Source organism: Pogoniulus pusillus, chromosome 38 (assembly GCF_015220805.1).
Source record: "Pogoniulus pusillus isolate bPogPus1 chromosome 38, bPogPus1.pri, whole genome shotgun sequence".
In the NCBI taxonomy this organism is placed as follows: domain Eukaryota; kingdom Metazoa; phylum Chordata; class Aves; order Piciformes; family Lybiidae; genus Pogoniulus; species Pogoniulus pusillus.
Genome location: NC_087301.1, coordinates 6,274,466 through 6,296,798, shown reverse-complemented (window position 1 = coordinate 6,296,798; position 22,333 = coordinate 6,274,466). Strand labels below are relative to the sequence as shown.

The 22,333-nt window shown below is 58.3% G+C and overlaps 1 protein-coding gene across 7 annotated transcripts in view; it reads right to left on the bottom strand.

The window, feature by feature from the left end:
• DSCAML1 (DS cell adhesion molecule like 1) overlaps positions 1–22,333 on the bottom strand; it is a 156,534-nt gene that overhangs the window by 24,449 nt on the left and 109,752 nt on the right. For 3 of the 7 annotated variants that reach the window (XM_064172985.1, XM_064172984.1, XM_064172989.1), the window contains exons 4-11: positions 18,773–18,914; positions 15,874–16,157; positions 14,618–14,893; positions 13,830–14,126; positions 11,235–11,507; positions 6,222–6,500; positions 5,887–6,006; positions 5,584–5,760 (exon numbers count right to left, since the gene is read on the bottom strand). In XM_064172985.1, coding sequence (XP_064029055.1) covers positions 5,584–5,760; positions 5,887–6,006; positions 6,222–6,500; positions 11,235–11,507; positions 13,830–14,126; positions 14,618–14,893; positions 15,874–16,157; positions 18,773–18,914 — 1,848 coding nt within the window. Of the gene's footprint in view, positions 1–5,583; positions 5,761–5,886; positions 6,007–6,221; positions 6,501–11,234; positions 11,508–13,829; positions 14,127–14,617; positions 14,894–15,873; positions 16,158–18,772; positions 18,915–22,333 lie in introns of those variants that run through there. The other 4 variants (XM_064172986.1, XM_064172987.1, XM_064172988.1 and 1 more) reach the window with 4 other exon arrangements.

Sequence of the window (22,333 nt, the reverse complement as noted above, 5' to 3'; positions counted from 1 at the left end):
GAGGTACCCACGTGGAGTGGTGGTGCCCAGCCTGGTGTTCAGCTGCTGGCACTCCCCTGCCCCTCCTAGCAAAGGCAAGGAGGTGGCCTGATGGAGAAGGGTAGGAATATGATGGAGAAGGGTAGGAACATGATGGAGAAGGGTAGGAACATGATGGAGAAGGGTAGGAATATCACAGTATCACAGTCTCACAGTATCATCAGGGTTGGAAGAGACCTCACAGATCATCAAGTCCAACCCTTTACCACAGAGCTCAAGGCCAGACCATGGCACCAAGTGCCACATCCAATCCTGCCTTGAGCAGCTCCAGGGACGGCGACTCCACCACCTCCCCGGGCAGCCCATTCCAGTGCCCAATGACTCTCTCAGGGAAGAACTTTCTCCTCACCTCCAGCCTAAATCTCCCCTGGCACAGCCTGAGGCTGTGTCCTCTCGTTCTGGTGCTGGCCACCTGAGAGAAGAGAGCAACCTCCTCCTGGCCACAACCTCCCCTCAGGTAGTTGCAGACAGCAATGAGGTCTCCCCTGAGCCTCCTCTTCTCCAGGCTAACCAATCCCAGCTCCCTCAGCCTCTCCTCGTAGGGCTGTGCTCAAGGCCTCTCCCCAGCCTCGTTGCCCTTCTCTGGACACACTCAAGCATCTCAATGTCCCTCCTAAACTGGGGGGCCCAGAACTGAACTGTAGGAATATGATGGAGAAGGGTAGGAACATGGAATCACAGAGTTGTTTGGGTTGGAAGGGACCTCCAAGAGCATCAAGTCCAAGCATTAGCCTAAGAGGGGTGCTCAGACTCGTGGCGTGTGCCTGCTGGCATTGGTGAGGCTGCACCTCGAGTGCTGGGGTCAGGCTTGGGGCACACTTCAAGGACATTGAGGGGCTGGAGCAGGTCCAAAGAAGGACAACGAAGCTGGGGAAGAGCCTGGAAACAAATCTTGTGAGGAGCAGCTGAGGGAACTGAATTTGTTCACCCTTCAGAAGAGGAGGTTGAGGGAGACCTCATTGCCTTCTACAACTCCTTGAAAGGAGGTTGGAGCCAGGTGGGGTTGGTCTCTTCTCACACACAACAGGTGATAGGACAAGAGGAAAGGGACAAATTTGTTCCAGCAGAGCTTCAGGTTGGATATTAGGAAAAATTTCTTCCCAGTGAGGGTTCTCAAGGCACTGGCACAGGCTGGCCAGGGAGGTGGTGGAGTCCCCATCCCTGGAGGGATTTAGAAGACATGGAGGTGGTGCTGAGGGACAGGGTTTAGTGGCAGGGGCTTAGCAGCAGTGGCGGTGGGGAGGAAGGGTTGAGAGCTCCAGGGGAGCAGTTGGACTGGATGATCTCAAGGTCTCTTGCAACCTCAGCAGTTCCATGGTCCTGTGAGGGACCACCCTGTCACTTAGCACCCACAGACAGGTGGCTGCTTCCCTGAATTCAGCCTTTACTTGGCCTAATCTAGCCTCCATGGAGGCCAAAGGGCCAGTGGGGTCCTGCAGGGCTGCTCTAGCCACAGGGCATCAGGCCCCTTCCTGGCAAGTGGCAGCCCTGGGAGTGGAGCTGCTCCACTGCAGGCTGTGCTCTGCTGAAATGCACTTATTGATGTTTGATTAAGAGCAGCTCCCTGGATGTAAACATTTCAGCTTCTCTCAGCTGGCAGGTCCCAGGGGAGCGATGTGCAGTCCGCAGCAGGGGGAGCAGCAAAGCTAACCTGGAGGAAACCCCAAGCAGCTGTGCAGACAGCACTGGTGGGGGCACAGAGACAGCATCTCTGACTGCTGGCATCCAGCACCTGCTCTGCTGTGTATGGAGGGATAGCATCACTGGGGTCGACCCTCCAAGGGCTGCTGGGGGCTGCTGCAGGCTGTCCCAAGTCCCCCAAACCTGGCTGTGGAGACACCAGGAACGCTGGTTCCTGCCTGCCAGAGCACCAGCCAGAGCCCTGCTGCTGTGCAGGAGAACTTGCCTCTGACACCTTCTGTGCCTCCCTGTCCCCAGCCCCTGCCCGTGCTGTGTCACACTCCCACTGAGCCTTGTTAACAGGGCCCTGACACCAGGCTGGTGCTGCTTGCTGGGCACAGATAAGGCTGGTAACAGGAGGAGCCTTGGCATGTTCTGCCATCCCACACCCGACTGAGGCTGTGAGCCACCGGTGACAAGTGAATGAGAACGGTGACAAGAGTGACAAGGGCTGTGCCTGCCTCCCTCACCCCCTCGCTCTTGTTCGGAGCCAGCTCTGTGATGCTAATTCGATTGCAGCCACTGCAGCTTCCCTGCTCCCCTGGTGAGCTGAGCTCCCCCTGAAGCAGGAGCCGAACCCCCGTGGCACAGAAGCAACCACACAACCTGTGCCCCACCTGCGGGCAGCTGTGCCTCTGCCAGCTCCCTCTCTAGACCCAAACTGCTGACCACGGCAGTGCCAGGGAGTGCTGAGCACAGGAGCCTGGTCCCCACTGAGTGCTGCCTACTGTGCCTCTGCGTGCCACCACTCCAGCAGCTCCAGCACAGCCTGCAGGACCCCCTGAGGATGTGTCCCTCTCCATCCCACACTCTCTGCTCTTGACACCCGGGTGGGTGTGCAGCCATCTGCTAAATGCCATTTATCACGCACTGGTGGGCCCCTCACCTGCGCCCACCCCCCAGGCACACACTCCCATCCCCCAGCATCCACCGGCTTCACAATGCCCTCACCACCAGGAGCTAATCAGTTCCTTTCCAGAGCCAGGATGGAACTGTCACTGTGTCAGAGCAGGGAGATGCTGTCTGCACACTGCCAGGCACCTCCACCGGGAGCTGAGCAGAGGATGTGAAAGCCTCAGGTGTGGCTGCACCACAGAAATGGGACAGACACAGAGGAGGGTCACATTCCCAGGCTGGTACCAGCAAAGCTGGGTGGCCTTCCTTGCCCACCACCTAACAAAATCGCCTCCTGCCACTAGGAGGTCCACAGACCCTCAGTCAGGACCATGCATGCTGGTCTGCATCACAACTTCCTGATAGGAAGCTGCAGGGAGGTGGGAGTTAGTCTCTTCTCCCCTGATTCAGATGATAGGAGAGAAAATGGCCTGAAATTGTGCCGGGGAAGGCTTAGGTTGGAGATGAGGAAAAAATTGTTTGCTGCAAGAGTGGTCAGGGATTGACACAGACTGTCCAGGAAGGTAGTGGAGTCCCTGTCCCTGGAGGTGTTCAGGTGTCTACAACTAAGTGAAGGGAGGCTGTAGCCAGGTGGGGGTTGGTCTCCTTTCCCAGGCAGCCAGCAACAGAACATGGGGACACAGTCTCAAAGTGGACGTTCAGGCTGGATGTTAGGAGGAAGTTGTTGGCAGAGAGAGTGATTGGCATTGGAATGGGCTGCCCAGGGGGGTGCTGGGGTCACTGTCCCTGGAGGTATTCAAGCCAAGCCTGGCTGGGGCACTTAGTGCCATGGTCTGGTTGGTTGGGCAGGGCTGGGTGCTAGGTTGGGCTGGCTGAGCTTGGAGCTCTCTTCCAACCTGCCTGATTCTGTAAGCAAGCAGTTGCCATGGCACTTGGGGACAGGCTTTGGTGGCCATGGTGGCACCAGGACTCGATGATCTCGGAGGCCTTTCCCCCCCCCCCCCAAACAACTCTACAATTCCATGATTCCACCAGGAGGCCATCCCGGTCCCTGGAACCCACCTTGGTGGCGTCAGGCAAGGGGCTTGGAGCTGCCCGCGCTGCCTGCTCCCCCTGCCCACCCCCAAGCCTTTGTTCGGGCTGTGATTAACTTTCCCTTCAGTCCGTCTGCGGCTCCCTGACTTTCCAGGAAAGCCAGCGCTGATCTGGCTGTAATTGGCTGACATTTCACTAAACAAACAACTCCCCCCAGCCCCGACCCCCCCCTCTCCTAGATGAACCAAAACAAAGAACCCCACATCTCCCTTAATTGGCTGTGGCGCTTCGCCGGCGCCGATTCATCCCCAACCTTTTCAAAGGCTGCGAGGTCTCCAGGAAATGGAGCAGTCCGTTGCATAATAAGGTTACTGCTCTTCAAGTCAGCAAGCAACCTGTCCTGGGATGCAATTAAGGGCCGAGAGCAGGGACACGGCAGAGGATCCAGCTCCCAGCCTGCCGCACGCTCACCCGGGATTAATCGCCTCGACTTTGTACCTGGCCGCCTTGAAGTGCCTTGTTTGAAGTGGCTCGTTTGGATTCATCAGTCGGTGGGAGAAATTAAGCAGCTGACAGGGAGGGGAGGGGAGCCACGGGAAAGAAGAGGCTGACAGGGAAGGGAGAAGCCCTCAGAGAAATGCCTGCCACTGCCAGGAAAGGCAGCGAGGGCTGGGGAGGGGAAGGCAGCGAGGGGGCTGCCTGAGAGGAGCTGCTCTCTCCTTGTCTTGTCCCAGGTGTCAGATCCTCAGCAGCACACAATGTCACTTGGGGAAGGCTGTGCACCCCCTGGGGTCAGCAGGGTGGGGATGGCTCCCAGGGCTTCACAGAATCATGGAATGGGTTGGTTTGGAAGGGACCACAAAGCTTATCCAGTTCCAACTCCCTGTCATGGGCAGGGACACCTCCCACCAGCCCAGGTTGCTCAAGACTTCATTCAACCTGGCCCTGGGCACCTCCAGGGAGGGGGCATCCACAGTCTCCCTGGGCACCCTGTGCCGGTGTTTCCTCACCCTCACTATCAAGAATTTCTTCCTCACCTCCAGTCTAAATCTGCCCTCCTCAAGCTTCAATCCATTCCCTCTCATCCTATCACTCCAAGTCCTTGTGAGAAGCCCCCCCCCCAGCTCTCCTGTAGCCCCTTCAGATACTGAAACGCAGCTCTAAGGTCTCCCTGGAGCCTTCTCTTCTCCAGACTCAACAGCCCCAACTCTCTCACCATGTCCCCACGGGGGAGGTTCTCCAACCCTCTGCTCATCTTCATGGCCCCCTCTGGACCCACTCCAGCAGCTGTGTCTGTCTTGTATTGGGGTTCCCAGAAAGGAACACAGTACTTCAGGTGGGGTTTCACCAGAGCAGAGCAGAGGAGAATCACCTGCAGCCCCCATCGCTGTGTCCCCACCGCCTCATCCCATGGGCACGGACAGGGCAGAGTTTAGCCCTGCTGAACCCAGCCCTGATCCCGGCGGTGCGGGAGCTGCCAGGGGAAGCGAGCGATGAGAGGCTGGCACCCTCTTTCCCCACCCCCTTCGTGTGGCAGCAGCAACCCTAACAAACACGGAGGAGATGGGGATTATGCAGCCTGCTGCTAGCCACGGGAGAGGAATCCAATAAGCAGCGCAGTTCAAAGGCGGCGTCTGACAACACTTCCCAGCCCAGCCCCGGCAAATTAGCCCCGCCAGCTCCTTCCCTCCCGCACGATGTCGATTGATCGCTGGGTTTATTAAGGACAAAGTGCATTTAATAGCAAAAGGGATGCAGGTCCCTGGAGGAGTGGGGGATCAATGCCCTCCCCGTGCCCTGCTCATCGATCACGGGGATGCTGCGGTGCCGAGGGCAGAGCCGTGCCGCACCCTCTGCGCTGAGGAGGGGGCTGCACCGGGCCAGGCTCTGCTCAGCAACCCCCACCCTGCAGCCACAGCCACCTTCACTAGGTCCTTGGCCCCTTTGCATCGTGGCATGGCTCTGGCTACTTACTCTTCACGGTGAGGAACATGGACTTGCTGATGTCTGTGCCCACGCCGTTGCTGGCCTGGCAGAGGTAGTAGCCAATGTCCTCCTCCAGCACGTGGCGGATGAGCAGGGAGCTGTTGGGCAGGATCTGGATGCGGCCCGTGAGTGGTATGGGGTGGTACTGCTGTGGGTTGCCACTTCCTAGGAGGGCACAGAGACATGGAGCTCAGCCAAGGCAGAGGAGCCCTTGGGAGGCTCTGGGTGCTGCCATTACCAAAGGAGGCCTCTCCCCAGCGCCGGGGAGGTGCCACTGGGTCTCATCCCTACCTTTTGCATGTTTCCACATGACTTTTGGAGGGGGGTACCCATCAACGGAGCAGTTCAGCACCCCAGCTTTGCCATAAATGCCATCTTGGTTGTTAGGTTGCACCACAAAGCGAGGAGGCACTGAGCAAGTGGAGGGAGAAGATGATCACCACAGCCCAAACCCCTCCAGCTCCTTGCAACTCCTCCCTGCCCTTCTCCTCACCCTCCCAGCCTGCTCCTGGGGTGCTCCTGCAACAGGGCAAGAGCCTCATTGCTCTCCAGCCTTGAACTTCTCTCTGCTCCCTGCTGTGCTGCCTCTCCATCACCATCCACTCAGTCACCACCACGGCACTCACCGCGCACGATGAGCTGCCGCTCGCGGCTGACGGTGGCGGCGGCGTTGCTGGCGATGCAGGTGTAGTTGCCATTGTGCTTGAGGGAGACACTGGAGATCTGCAGGGAGCTCATGAACTCCTTGCTCTCGATGGTGACTCCAGAGCCAGAGAGGATGACGTGCCCGTCCTTCCTCCAGGTGATGTGGATGGGCATGTCCCCGGAGGAGACCACGCAGGGGATGTAGAGGAGCTGCCCGATGGAGGCTGGTGGGAACTCGAAGGGCTGGATCAGTGGAGGGACTGTCGAGGGAAGAGGCAGAGAACACACTGGAGAGCCCATCCAGGGACAACCTTCCTCCAGCAGGGATGGGTTGCAGCAAGGCTTGGGGGAGATGCTTCCCAGGAGGAGGAGGAGCAGCCCAGAAATTAAGGCTGGCTTTTGTTTCCACCAGGAATACAGCCAGGGAGAACAGAGGCTGCTGCTGAGCAGAGAGAACAGCAGAAAGACATCTCCCATCTGGCACAGCCACCACGCTAAGAGCAGGATGGAGAAACATCTACCTCCCTGTGCTGGGGGAAGCCCTAGCCAGCCCCCACCCAGCCGAAATTCCACCTCAGCACTTATCTGCTCATGGAAAAGCAATTATTAGATGGATGCTTTTCTTAAAGGCCCTGGATTCAGAACCAGCCATTATCTTTCTGATAACTTAATTAGGCAACCGCAGCATCTCTGGCAATGTGGGAGGGGGAAGAAAGTGGAGAGAGGGAGACAATTAGCTTAACAAGGCTCAGCACCTGGGTGATGAGATCCTCTTTCCGCAGTCTCCCTAATTAAATTAGCAGGCTGCCAATTGTCCCCTCGGCAGAAAGGAGCTGCCCTCTCCTGCGGGCTCCCCGCACCGCCACGCACGGCCCTGGGCTCACAGCAAAGGGCTCTGTGCCAGGGCTCTGCCCAGCTTGGCTGGGAGCTCTGAGGAGCAGGGGGCAAGCTGAGGCCTGCTGGCCACCCTCCTGAGCTGCAAACCACTGCCGGTAGGCAGAGGTGCAGGCAAGGCTCATGATGGGTGCAGGCATGGGGTTCATGAAGAGCTGATGGGTGCAGGCAGGGCTTATGATGGGTGCATGCAGAGGAGTGGATGCAGAGCTGATGGGTGCAGGTAGAAGGGTACATGCAGACTGATGGGTGCAGGCAGGGCTTATGATGGGTGCAAGCAGAAGGGTGCAGGCAGAGCTGATGAGTGCAAGCAGGGCTTATAATGGGTGCAGGCAGAAGGGTGCATGCGGAGCTGATGGGTGGAGGCAGAGAGGTGCACGCAGAGCTGATGGGTGCAGGCAGGGCTTATGATGGGTGCAGGCAGAAGGGTGCAGGCAGAGCTGATGGGTGCAGGCAGGGCTTAAGATGGGTGCAAGCAGAAGGGTGCAGGCAGAGCTGATGGGTGGAGGCAGAGAGGTGCATGCAGAGCTGATGGGTGCAGGCAGGGCTTATGATGGGTTTAGGCAGAAGGGTGCATGCAGAGCTGAGGGGTGCAGGCAGAGGGGTGTATGCAGAGCTGATGGGTGCAGGCAGGGCTTATGATGGGTGCAGGCAGAGGGGTGCATGCAGAGCTGATGGGTGCAGGCAGAAGGGTACATGCAGAGCTGATGGGTGCAGTCAGAAGGGTACATGCAGAGCTGATGGGTGCAGGCAGAGTGGTGTATGCAGAGCTGATGGGTGCAGGCAGAAGGGTACATGCAGAGCTGATGGGTGCAGGCAGGGCTTATGATGGGTGCAGGCAGAGGGGTGCATGCAGAGCTGACGGGTGCAGGCAGAAGGGTACATGCAGAGCTGATGGGTGCAGGCAGAGGGGTGCATGCAGAGCTGACGGGTGCAGGCAGAATGGTGCAGGCAGGGCTGGCTTGCCCCTTCGGCAGCCACAGCGACGTGGCTGGAGCTGCTGGAGCCATGGAGCCAGGCTGCCTGTTTTCCATAATTAATGAATAATTAATTGGGAATGCACTGCAGTCTATTGCAGAGCAGGGCTGGGCTTGTGGATCTGCGCTCTCCAAACACGCCCCATCGGCTGCTGCTGAGTTGCCATGAGAAGGACACAGATGAGTTTTCCCTCCAAACGGCTCCCCACAGCCAGAGCTTGCTGCAGCAGCAGTTGGCACCACATAAAGGTCCCTCTGCCCATGGTGCCCATCACAGAGCCCAGGACAGCACCAAACCCACACATGGTTCATCAAAATCACGTCCCCAAGTGCCATGGCCATAGCTTTCTTGAACACCTCCAGGGATGGAGACTCCACCACCTCTCTGGGCAGCCTGTGTCAATCCCTGACCACTCCTGCAGCAAAGAAATTGTTCCTGATTTCCAACCTCACCCCTCCCTAGCACAATCTCAGGCCACAACCTCATGTGGTGGCCAGGCACGTGTGCCAATAAAAGCCCTGTGGGGCTCCACACCACCCTGCCCTCCTCTCTCTCCACAGCTCCATCCACTCAGTCCTCTCCGTGGAGCTGGCTCTGACTCTTCTAGGGCCTCAGCAGACCTTTCCCACAGAGTTTTTATCCCTGGAGCTGGGTATAAATCTCCAGCAGCCGTGCCACGGGTGGGATGAAGACATCTGGCTGCGGCAGAGCAGCGAGCTGCCGCCCGCACCGCGCTCCAGCCGCTCGCCTTCCCCAGCCTGCCACCGGCCACTAATCACGGCAGTAAATTCTGCCTGGGAAGGGTTTGCAAGTTGTTGTCTCCTGGAGTACAAACCTTGGCTGAGCTCCAGCATCCTGAACCATCTGATGGTATCTCCTGGTGCTTCAGGCACACACACACACACACACACACACACACACAGAGCCCTGTGGCTGCTCTCTCCACACCAGCCCTGCTCATCTCGGTTTGGGCATGAAGGGACCTTTCAAAGCCAGCCAGTCAAAAACCCCTGCAGTCAGCAGGGACATCAGATAACCTGACCTGGGAGGGCACCTACCACCTCTCTGGGCAACCAGGGCCACGCTCTCAACACCCTCAGTGTCAAACATTTCTTCCTCCTCTTCAGTCTGAATCTCCCTCTTTCAGTTTCAAACCATCGCCCCTCGTCCTATCACAACGAGCCCTGCTCGGGTCTGTCCCCAGCTGTCTCATCAGCCTCTTGAAGTACTCAACAGGGTTGATTCCCAGGGCCTTCTCGAGGCTGAACAACTCCAAACATCAGGGACTAGGTCTTCACAGGCGGATGGGAATCTTCATAGAACCCCAGAGTGCCAGACTGGAAATGACCCCAAGGATCATCTGCTCCAACTTATGTCGGTGGCAGTGCAGTTGCAGTGAGCTGGCTCAGCATCCTGCCAAGCTGAGCCTTCAAACTGCCCATGTAGAGCACTGCACTGCTGCCCTTGGGAGATGATTCCAATGTCTGACTGTTCTCATTTTCCTCTGGAGTCCAGCGGGAATGTCCCCAAGCAGTAACTTGTCCCCATCACCTCTTGTCTTCTCCATGGGACTCCTGGTCAAAGGGAGTCTCCACCCTCCTGGCAGCCACCCTTTGTGCACTGCTCCATGGCAATAAGGTCTCCCTAAAGCCTTTTCTTCTCCAGCCTGCACAAACCCCACTCTCAACCTTTCCTCCAGTCCTCTGACCATTCTCCTCGCCCTTCCCTGGACACTTTCCAACCTGTCCACATCTCTTTTTTTTGTGGACCAAAACTCACTCACCTGTGCAGTGAGGAGAGCAGGGCTGGCCATCCCAAGGAGATAAAAACCCTCCCCACCTACTCTCAGGTTACCCACAGCCTCCTCTTCCCTTCACAAAGCCTGGCAGAAGAGCCTCAGCTAATCAAGTGGTGGCATCTGTAATCAGCTTGATCTGCTCTCTCGCTAACCTCATTCCTAATAAGAAAATGGTGGCTGGGAGGGGAAGGGAGGGTAGAGAAGCAGAGGATGGAGGGGGGGGGGAGAGGGAGAAGATCAGAGGAAAATCCAGTCCAGAAATACCCTGCTGGGTGAGCCCCAGACAGACAATTGGCCGGCTCGCTGCCCGGCGCGGCCGCGTTTGTCGAGATGATTTACTGCGGGCACTGCGCCGGCGAGCGGCGGACGCGACCCGACAGGGCTGGGGCCGGCAGGGACGGCAGCGCCGCCTGCTCCTCGGCGCAATCTCAGCGCGGCACTGGGAGGGAAAGCATCCGGCTCAATTCATTAGGACTGATAGCTCCCTCAAAGGGGCTGAATAATTGATGGCCTCCAGAAGCTTTTAAGATGTTCTGCGTGCTCGGAAGACCGAGGGTATTATTTTTTTAAAAGCTAACACGCAGAGAAAAACACGGGCGAGGGTGATCCGAGCAAAGGTTAGCTGCTTTAATACGCTGTGTTTACACCGTGCAGCCTTGCTCCCTGCCTTGTCGCGGGAAATGGATACGGCGTGGCACGGGGTGGCTGCGGGCGTGCGGGCAGGGCCAGGGGTAGCCGCTCCGGCAGGAGCTCAGCCAGCTCCCGAGGGCTGCCCTGGTGGGAGCTGAGTTACCACTGGCACAGCGTTCACGGGCAGATTCCCCTCTGCCAAACTCCTCTCTGCCTCTGCCCCGCAGAGGAGCTTCACAGGTTGCATCGGGTTGGAAGGGACTTTCAAGAGCATCTCGTCCAACCCGCTGCAGGCAGCAGGGACACCTCCAGCTAGAGCAGGCTGCACAGGGACACATCAAATCTGATCTGGAATGTCTCCGGGGATGGGGCCTCAACCACATCCCCGAGCAGCCTGTGTCAGCATCTCACCAACCTCACTGTGCAAAACTTCCTCCTGATGTCCGACCTAACTCTGCCCTGCTGCAGTTTCAAACCATCCAAAACTTAACCACTCCAAGCCCTTCCGAACAGCCCCTCCCCAGCCTTCCTGCAGGTCTCCTTCAGGTACTGAAATACAGCTCTAACCTTTCCTTGGAACCTCCTCTTCTCCAGGCTGAGCAGCCCCAGTTCTTTCAGCCTGTCCCCACAGGGGTGGGGATGCTCCAGCCCTCCAGTCCCCACTGCCACCGGGATGGCCTCTGCACCTGCTTACCTTTGACGGTGACATGGACGCTCTGGCTGATGGAGAGCTGGGGCTGGATCAGCACGCTGCACAGATACTCCCCTTCGTCCATGCCTTTCTGCACGTCCATCAGCTTAAGTGTCCCGTTCTCAAAGACCACTTGGCGGTGGTTATCGGGCAGCAGCAGGGAGTCCTTGTACCACTTGATGGAGTAATAGGGGTACCCAATCACCCTGCAGTTGATGAAAGTGTCCCTACCCGCTACCGCCGTTATGTTCTTCATGGCTCGGATGCTGGGGGGACCTACATATTGGGGAGGAAGGAAGAGGCAGGCTAGGTTAATTCCGAAGGGCAGGCTGCTTGCGTGCAGATCTGCTGCTACTTCAGAGTCAGCTTCGCAGGCAAAGGAGGCAACCAGAGCAGTCGGGACCCAGCCTGGTTTTGGGTGAGGAGCGGGCTCGGGCTCCTCCTTGAGCGTGCGTGGGGAAAGCTGCTCAGCAGCTGCAACCTCCAGCTACAGCTCCTCGCCCACGCCTGCGACAGCCGCAGCTCCGAACGGGGACTGTGGTCCCTCCGCCACGGCCAGGCTCCAGCCAGTCCCACCCTCGATCTCAGGGGCAACCTCAGCGCTGGGGAAGCTGCGCCCGCAGACACCACTGTTGCCATCACAGGAGGCTGGAGGGTGTCTGGGAGTGTCTGTGCAGTAGGAACCGCGGCCACCGAGGCGCACCACTGTGGCCAGAGGAGCTCTAAAAGAGATGGGGAAGGCTCCCCCCAGGCCACAGCTGCTCTCTGCCTCTTTTAGGAGGAAACTGCCTGTGCTGTGCCAAACGTCCTCGCCAAGAGCTGCTTTGGGAACCTGACTGCTGTTGGCAAACGTAGTTCACCTCCCCCAAAATACACCTTCTGCAGCCTCCTGCTGACAGCCCGTGCACGGCTGGAGAGCCAGACAAGCCCCTACTTTCTGGCCGGCTGGCGTGCTGGCTGGAGGACCAGGAGAATGCTGCAGGTGAGGATCTCAACAAGAGGTTTCATGCATCAATAATTACATTGTTCTCCCGGAAACAGCAAACTAATCTAAAGCTTAACCCTATCTTGACTCCTCGACCCGAGGGTGAAGCAGGATAACAGCTTAGCAGACACTCAGGATAAGCTGATGGACGGAGCTGCTCGTGCTGGGACGCGTTTAGAGAAGGAGCAGGGAAGAAGGAATTAGCATCTCGCTCTGTGACCCTCTCTCGGGCCTGTCTGAGAGACTTGCTGCATTCCAGGGATAAAAGATACTGAATCTTATCTAGTGACAGCCTGTCAAGACCTGAGAGAAGGGGGGGAAAAAGGGAGACAAGGACACGTCCTGCTCTGGCTTCTCAGGGCTGAGGGACGAGCTTGCTCCAAATTTCACAGCAAACGGCAGCAAAATGCAGACTCTCCTGGGATCCCAGCCAAAAAGCCACTAGATCTGTTTCAGAGCCGAGACGCAAACACAGCCCTTCAACCTTCCTTCTCGGGAGACAAATCCACACTACCTTGGCTCCCGTCTCGCTCCCACCTGTAAGCCTGGGAGCTGTAAGCGGTGATTATTGACGGGCAGGGGCTCACACCGTGCGCAGCGCCTGACGGCGCTCCCCGCAACGCAGCCAGCGAGACGCCGGCGCCGCAGTAACGCAGTGATTAACGCGGCCATGGCTTTTAGCAGACAAAGAAAACAGAGATACGACAAATCAAAGCTCATTCTCCACGATTTCATGTGCTGCCTCATCAGCGTTTGTCATGCAGATCCTTGTGCTGCAGGGAGCCCAGCTGCGTGCTGGGACTGGGGTGTATTTGGGAGGCCATGAGGGGACCGGGATGCTTTTGTTGCCACCACTGCCTTCTCCAGCGGTAGGGGGACCGTGGGGAGGTGTTTGCCAGCCCTGTGAGGGTTCCGTAGGGTGAGAGGAGGCCCTGATGTCCTTTTGCTCCTGCTAAGCCAAACTCCATCTCTTGCTGGCTACAGGACCTCCTACAAGACCTCTTGGGAAAACTCAGACTCACAGATTGCCTCGGGTTGGACAGGACCCTCCAAAGGCATCCTGTCCAAACCCCCTGCAGTCAGCAAGGACAATTCCAAGTGGATCAGGCTACCCAGAGCTACATCGAGGCTGACCTTGAATATCTCCAGGGATGGGGCCTCAACCACATCCTTGGGCAACCTGTGCCAGTGTCTCACCACCCTCACCGTGCACAACTTCCTCCTGATGTCCAACCTAAACCTGCCCTGCTCCAGTTCCAAACTGCTGTCTCTCATCCTGTCACTCCAAGCCCTTCTGAACAGTCCCTCTCCAGCCTTCCTGAAATGCAGCTCTAAGATCTCCTTGGAGCCTTCTCCTCTCCAGGCTTGAGCAGCCCCAATTCTCCCAGCCTGTTCTCTTTTACTCCTCGCTTCGAATGCTGCGAGCGGGCAGGGCAGGAGCAGGGAGCGCGGAGAGCAGGGCAGGAGCAGGGAGCGCGGAGAGCGGGGCAGGGGCGGGCTTGGGGCAGCTGGGAAGAGGAGGGAGCAGGGTGGGGGGTTGGGAGAGGAGGGAACAGAACACAACCACAAGCCCAGTTAAAGTCCTATTCTGATATTTAAAAGTAGACAGGCACCTCTTACGTTTATTCGCGCTTGGTATTCGGCGCTGCCCACCGAGTTCCGCGCGGTGCACCGGTAGACGCCGCCGTCCTTGATCTGCGGGCTCGTCACGTTCATGTGGCTGACGGTGGTGCCATCCGACATGGTGTATTGGTTGGTGCGGTGCCCGCTGTCCCGCGGGATGGGCTCGTCGTCCAGTGCCCAGGTGACGGTCGGCGGCGGGGCCCCCTTGGCGGCACACATCAGGGAGAACTGCTCCCCGGGGTTGACCACCTTCTCGCTGAAGGAGGAGACGATGCGGGGGGTCCCATCTGGGGGGCACCCGGGGGGAGGGGGGTCAGGGAGCGGCAGCCACAGGCGGCAGCAGTCACCCGCTGGCAGGACGGGCTTCGAGCTCCTGTCCAAGGTGGGGAAGCCCGGCGTAGCCTTGGACTGCAGCAACTGCCTGCATCCCTGCAGCAGGGAGGTGCTGCAAGGAGATGTGCTGGTGGATGTGGACCTCAGCCTAGGGGACACCTGACTCTGCAGAACCCATCCCTTCTGCAAAGATCCAGTGAGCTGGAGCAGGATAGGGACACCCAGTGAAAGGCAGCGCTGGGGATGGACAAGTCAACCCTTATCTTGGTGCTGCATCCCCGAGCTGCTTGCAGAGGGCACACACAGCCCAGGATCCCCCAGGATCCCCTACCACAATGGGTCTCCCTGCCCTCCAGCCACGCATGAAGCATCCCTGCACACCCCAGGTGCGTGGCGGCTCAGAGAGGGGCAGAGGAAAGCCCCCAGCTCGAGGCAGTCAGCTCACCCTCCAGTGTGATGATGGAGAAGTCCTGCGCCGTCTGGGACTTGCGGGTGGCGAAGCATTGGTAAGCCCCAGAGTGGCTCTTCTGCGCGGCCGTGATGAGCAGGGTCTCGTTGCTGATGCCCCGGATGGAGATGTAGTCATCCACCACCACCAGCTCCGTGTTGCGGTACCAGCGGATGACGTACTCGGGGGAGCCGCTGAGGGCACAAGAGAGGATGACGGTGCTGCCGATGCCTGTCTTGAGCTTCTTTGGTGTGAGGGTCACACGCAGAGGGTCTGTGCGAGAAAGGGCGAGAGCAGGAGAGGTGTTGGCAGGGCCAGGCAGCAGCGGGAGGCATCTCTCGGTGTGACTGGGCTCTGCCTCCCCTGCCCTGGCAGTGCCAGCCCGACTGCAAGTTAGATGTCACCTGCGCTCAGCTGGAGCTGTGCCAAGGACACAGCCTCAAGTTGTGCCTAGGGAAGTACAGGCTGGATGTTAGGAGGAAGTTCTTCACAGAGAGAGTGATTGGCATTGGAATGGGCTGCCCAGGGAGGTGGTGGAGGCACCGTCCCTGGAGGTGTTCAAGCAAAGCCTGGATGAGGCACTTGGTGACTGGGTAGGGCTGGGTGCTAGGTTGGACTGGATGATCTTGGAGGTCTCTTCCAACCTGGTTGATTCTATGATTCCTAAGGAGGACCCCAGCAGGCTGCTGGCGCCCAGTCAGTGATGTTCACACACTCACAGAACTCCAGGTTGGAAGGGACCCCAAGGATTGTCTGCTCCAACCACTCTAGGTAAGAGCAGTATTGCAATGAGCTGGCTCAGACCCTGCCAAGCTGAGTCTTAAATCTGACCAAAGTAGGGCACTCTGCTGCTTCCCCTGGGAGATGATTCCAGCGTCCAGCTGTGCCCACGGGGAAACATTTTCTAATGGATCCAGTGGGAATGATCCCAGCAGGAACTTGTCCCCATTGCCCCTTGTCTCCTCCATGAGACTCCTTGTCAGAAGGGAGTCTCCATCCTCCTGCTAGCCACCTGTTCCCCCAGCCCCGATGGAAGCAGTTACTCAGGGGCTGTCCGCAGGTGCTGCAGCAGGGTAAACCTCCCAGTGAGTGCACCGTGAGACAGCAGCTCCCACGCTGCCAGGCATGGCCTGGCCTTCCTACGGCTGCAGAGACCCTCGAGGCTTCTTAGTTCAAAGGCTTCCCGTTTCGGAGGGCAGCAGGACAGAAGCCTCCCTTGCCACCCTGCCCTGCCGCCGCCCGCCGGCTCTCACCTATGACGGTGAGGGTCCCTGTGACCTCTGCGGAGCCGAAGGTGTTGGTCACCTCGCAGATGTAGGTGCCGCTGTCCTCCACCCGCAGGTCGCTGATGGTCAGCCCTGTGATGCGCTTGGCCCAGCGCCCGTCGGCAGGCAGCGGGCGCCCGTCCTTGATCCACCGCACGGCTGGGTTGGGGTAGCCCGAGGCGATGCAAGGCAGCTCCACCAGCCTGCCAGCCTTCACCTCCCGGGACTGGAAGCTGTCTAGCATCGTGGGGATGGATTCTGCTGGGTCTGAGGTGGGAGAGGAAACAGGGTTCACCTGGGGAAGAGGAGGCAGGGAGGCTCCTCCTCGCACGGGCACCAGGAGAACCCTTGGCATGGTGACAAAAGCATTGCTGTGTCCAGTTGGTGATGTCCCTGTCCCCATGAGCTGCGTGGCTGTGCTGGCCAAGAGCACAGGATCACAGAACGTCAGGCTGGAATGGACCCCAAGCACTGCCTGGTCCAATCTCTCTAGGTGATAGTGGAGTTGAAACGAAGTGGCCCAGCACCCTGTCAAGCAGGGGCCAACCAGGCACAGGACGCCAGCCACATCCTCAGCTGGGCATGATGGCTCAGCACACCCACGATGGCTGGCACACAGCCTTGGGTGGCCAGGGCAGTAGGCTTGGGGGCAGGTGGGTGAGAAAACACATCTCACTAGCTTATGGGACAAATAAACTCAGCAGCGGGGGAATTATTCAAGGTGACACCTAATTGGGTGCAAACCACACAAATTCTGTGGCACATTTCAGCATTTACAAGCAGAGAGGCCCATCAGCAGCTGGGAAAGGAGAAAATTAATCACCAAGTCTCAGGCGTGAAATTAAATTCCAGGGGAAAGAAACCTCTTTCATTGCTGCCGAGCAGGAGCAAAACGCCAGGAGGTGTAAATAATGACAGTGACCAGGAGGGGACCGGGCCAAGGTGAAGTGCAGGGAGAGGCAATGATCCAGCTGTGCTCCTCAGGGGCTGCCTGCCATGCTGCCTACCAAGGGTGGGACTCAGGACCCTAAGGGTTTTGGAGGCTGGGCAAGGTCTGGAGAGGCACAGCCTGGCTGTCCCAGAGCCCTTCCCTACTCTCACAGAAGGGGTAAGAAGGGACCTCTGAAGATTGAGTCCAACCCCACTGCCAGAGCACGATCAGCTAAAGCAGATCACACAGGAACACACCCAGGCAGCTCTTGAATGTCTCCAAAGATGGAGACTCCACAATCTGTCTGGGCAGCCTGCTCCAGGGCTATGTCACCCCCCAACGTAAAGAAGTTTCTCCTCATGTTCAGATGGAACTTCCTATCTTCATGTTTGTGTCCATCACCTCTTGTCCTGTCAGTGGGCACCAGCAAGAGAAGCCTGGCCCCATCTTCCTGACACCCAGCCCTTAGATATCTGTAGCCCTTCTGAAATCCAGTATCTGATGGAGGCTCCAGGTAGGAGCTGAGGAGGGACTTCTGACAAGGGCTGGGAGTGACAGAATGAGAGAGAATGGATTGGAGCCTGAGGAAGGTAAATTTAGATTGGATATTAGAAAGACATTATCTCCACTGAGGATGAGGAGACACTGGCACAGGTTGCCCAGGGAGATTGTGGAGCACAGAGACAGTGAGGATGAGGAGACACTGGCACAGGTTGTCCAGGGAGATTGTGGAGCACAGAGACAGTGAGGATGAGGAGACACTGGCACAGGTTGCCCAGGGAGATTGTGGAGCACAGAGACAGTGAGGATGAGGAGACACTGGCACAGGTTGCCCAGGGAGGTTGTGGATCAGACAGTGAGGGTGAGGGGACACTGGCACAGATGGCACAGATTGCCCAGGGTGGTTGTGGATCACAGAAGCATCTTCGATCCCGTTCTGTGCTTCTGTGATCCACAACCACCCTGGAGGTGTTCAAGACCAAGTTGGAGAAGTCCTTGAGCAACCTGTGCCGGTGGGATCTGTCCCTGCCCACGACAAGGGGGTTGGAACTGGATGATCTTTAAAGTCTCTTCCAACCCAAACCGTTCTCTTGAAGCCACTCCGTGGCGTGAATTGGGGAAGCCAGGCTGGCAAAATTACCGGGCAGAGCGCGGACAGGTTGCAGCCAAGCGTCGCAAGCAGCGGCGAGGCTGAGTCGAGCGAACTCCCTCCCGAGCGGAGTCATTTGGGCAGAGAGCGGAGCCGGCAGCGCCGCGGGACAGGCGGCACTGGGGACTGCACTGCACACTGCTTGCGCCGCAGTATCGCTTGCGTCTTCGTCACATCGCGTCAGGCTGCTCACATCGCCGCCTGTCACATCGCATCCCCTCGCAGCCTGTCGCCTCTCGCTCGGGGTGCAGCGTAGCGCAGCGCTGCCGCCCTCCGCGGCCAGCACCGGGGTGCTGCGGGCTCGGGGGGACCTGCCAAGGCAGCACCAACACCCCCGCGCAGCCCCCGACGGGTCCCTCTGCCCCGCGACGGGATTCAGAGACTCAAAGGGTGGGCTGGGTTGGAGAGGACCTTAAAAATCATCCAGTTCCGACCCTCTGCCATGGGCAGGGATACCTCCCGCTAGCCCGAGTTGCTTAAGGACTCATCCAGCCTGGCCTCGAACGCTTTCAGGGAGGTTGTGGATCACAGAGTGTAATCTGCAGATCACATTCTGTGCTTCCGTGGTCCACAGCCTCCCCGGGTAACCTGTGCCAGTGCCTCCCCACCCTCACTGCCAAGAATTCCTCCCTCATCTCCACTCTCAATCTGCCCTCCTCCAGCTTCAACCCATTCCCCCTCCTTCTATCACTGCAGTCTGCCACTGCTGCCTCCTGGCAAACGGGCGCCGGAGTGGGCAGGCAGAGGAATGCGTGCGCTGGGAGGGCTGGGCACCGTGGTGGGTGGAGGAGAGTGGCTCACCTGAGACGGAGAGCCTGGCGCCGTTGCTCTGCCGCGTCTCGCCGCTGTACTTGTGCTTGGTGATACACCTATAGGTGGACAAGGCATCTTCCTTCTGCACGTCCGATATGTACAAACCTCCGTAAGAAGTAATAAAAAACCTATTTTCTGGAGACACAAGGGGAGGAGAGAGGTGAGTGAGCTCAGCCCGCACCCAGCAGGTCTCCCAGGCTCTTGGCACCCAGGGCAGGCAAGAGCTGCCACCACGCTCCAGGAGGGAGCCAGGCAGGCAAAGTGGGTCCTTCCCCTCCCCTGCTCGCACCCCAGCTGCACCAGATGCAGCCTTTGGCTTCACTTTCAAGGCTGAAGTTTTGGGCAGGCTGGAGAATCGAGCCAAAATGGGTGAGCAGTAGCCTCGGGGGTGCCCTAACAGCACCTGAGTGTGCACCAGCAGCCCTTGTGACCATGGTCACAGCCTGTCTCCATCCAGCACTTGTCACCCAGGCACAGAGCTGGGCTTGGGGCATCCTTGCACACAGCTGAGATGCTCAGGGCTCAGATTTGGGGCACTGAGTAGCTTGCCCACAGCCTAGTGCAAGCATCTCTGGGCATGGAGTGGCTGCAGAGGGTGAGGAGAGCGGGTAGCACAGTGCTGTGGTGGCACGGTGCTGTGGTGGCACGGAGCTGTGGTGGCACGATGCTGTGGTGGCACAGTGCTGTGGTGGCACGGTGCTGTGGTGGCACAGTGCTGTGGTGGCACGATGCTGTGGTGGCACGGTGCTGTGGTGGCACGGTGCTGTGGTGGCACGGTGCCATGGTGGCATGGTGCTGTGGTGGCACGGTGCTGTGGTGGCACGATGCTCTGGTGGCATGGTGCTGTGGTGGCACGGTGCTGTGGTGGCACGGTGCTGTGGTGGCACGATGCTCTGGTGGCACAGTGCTGTGGTGGCATGATGCTCTGGTGGCATGATGCTCTGGTGGCATGGTGCTCTGGTGGCACGGTGCTGTGGTGGCATGGTGCTGTGGTGGCACGATGCTCTGGTGGCACAGTGCTGTGGTGGCACGGTGCTCTGCCACGCGCTGCACAGCAACCTGGCAATTAAAAGTGAATCTGTCCTGCTGAGTTAATAATTAACTTAAGTTACTTGGAAGCACAAGAAAACAAATAAGGGCTTGAGCTGCTGTTAGAGCCCTTGGAGGGGAGTGGCAGGGAGTAGGCAGAGAGTAGGCAGAGAGTATAGCCCCCGGCAGTGCTGCCAAGGCAGCCCCCTCTATCAGCAGGGTTTGGAGCCTGGCACACACAGGAGAAGATGTCTTCCACTGGCTTGTGAAGCCATCCTGACCCCCATAACTCATCAGAACAGTATCAGTAATTAACAGGAAGAGAAAGCTCTGTGTGATGCCTACTTGGAGAGCAGAGTAAGAAGCTGCCCTGGCCACCCAGACTCTGTCACCCCACCCCACAGCCAGAGTTGACAGTGACAGCAAGCTTTAACCCCAGCTTCTGTAGGGTTTGGGGGGGGCTGCTGCAGCTCCAGCTGACACTGGACCTCATCTTGGACAGAGTGGTCCATCCATCTGCCTGGTGGCACCATGTCACCAGCCAAACCGTGGTGAAACCTGTAAGTATGGGATGCAGAGGAGCTGCCAGCCTGAGCGGCCTGGCTGTCCTCTCTCAGAGCAGGACCACATGAGTCTTACTCTGTGAGGACAGACTGGCAGGATACAGAGCTCCTCAACCAGGGACCCAGAGCACTTCCCTGGCACAGTCCCGTTCCAGCTGCAGCTCAGCTGGATGCACTTGGTCAGCTCCAGCTGCTTAATGGGAGAGCACTGGGGACTCTGAACAGCCAGCAGCCTCTAGAAAACAGGAGCCTGGCTGTGGTCAGTGGAGGCACAGGCAGGCTCAACTTGGAAGCACTGGGAGTACGACCAGCAGCCCCACAGGCTGCCATGGGGTGCCATGGGTGCCATCCCCAAACCTCCAGAAGCCTCCTGCAACCTGCGACCCTCCGCAGAATCGTGGGACCCACATCTCCATCACCCCTGCTTGGAGAGAGGGTCGAGGGCTCCCCAGCCACAACCTCAGGCACGGTGTAGCCTCTAAGCCACAGCAGGGCCACGCCAGTATGCAACTGGGAGCAGATGGGCGGCAGTGTGAGCCTCGGAGGTGCCAGGGGACTGACACAAAGGCGAGGGGGGAGCAGTCCCGCAAGCGCCACTGGAAGGAGATGCAAATCAACCATTAATTTTTCATCTCCCATCAAACCAGTAAGCGAGGAATATTGGCTGCACTGGAATTTGAGATGGGGGGGGGGAGCCAGTTTCCATGGTAACAGGGCCGTGTTTTTTGCAGAGTGCTCAGCAGCCCCCACTGGGCTCCGCTCCCCTCCCCACACCCTTCACGCACACCCGTGCACGGTGAACCGCAGCCCTGCCTGCAGACGCTGCGCTGCTCCTCTGCAAACAAAGCCCTGCCAGGGCTGGAGGAGCCAAAAGCAGGGGTGCTGGGTGCCCCCTGGACCTGCGACAGCAGGGCCTACAAGAGCCAAACCTTTGCATGCGATGAGGCCAAGAGAAGCAGACCTCAAGCTCCTGCCTGGACCGTGGGAGATGACAAATCCAAGCCCTGCCTGGACCTGCTACCCTCAGCCCTCTAATCTGCTGGAACCCCCCCAACTTTCCCAGCCTGTGCAGCCGAGACGGAGCCTCTGAGCTGGGGCTCAAGCCAGAGCATCCACCCCAGAGACAGGAACGGGCAGGAAAATCTGCAGCTTTTAACATCCAGCTCAGTGCCGCGCAGTGACGGGAAGCAGCTGTCCCCTCGCACAGCGCAGCTTTGAAGCCGCCGCGACAGTAAATGTCAGGGCTACGCTGCCTGACAGCACAGCTTCCTTTTGGGTTTTTCTCCCCATGAAAAGGGACAAGTGACTCCGCCAAGGAGTGCTGCTCTGGTTCAAGGGAGAGATGCAGGGCAGTCGTTGATGTAAACGGCTGCGACAGAGCCCGCGCCGAAGTGACTTATTGCTGAGCTTGCCAGAGAGATTAACATCGAAGGTCGCTGAATAAAATCAGATCTTTCTGCCTGCCAGGAGGTGGAAAAGCTTTACGGGAAGCAGAGGATTAAGCACATCCGCACCCAGGCTGGAGCAATGTGTCTCTAATCACTCTTCAGCTAGATCTGAGTCGTTGTCTTTGGGATTGCCTGGCAAAGCTCCTCATGCCTAGCCCGGGGCAGCCCCTGGGAGCTCACTCAAAGTAAAGCAGTTGAGTGAGAGGGGAATTGTCCCACAGAGCAAACTTTGGGTCTTTTACCACGTGTGCATGCACACAGAGAAGTGTTCTCTCTACTGCAGTGTCCAGCACAGGGCCACCGAGATGCTGAGGGGACTGGAATCATAGCATCAGAATCATCATAGAGTCTGTCAGGGTTGGAAGGGACCACAAGGATCATTTAGTTCCAAACCCCCTGCCATGGGCAGGGACACCCTAGCCTAGATCAGGCTGGCCAGACATGAGGATAAGGAAAGGCTGAGAGAGCCAGAACCATAGAACTGGTTTGGTTGGAAAAGCCCTCTAAGATCACC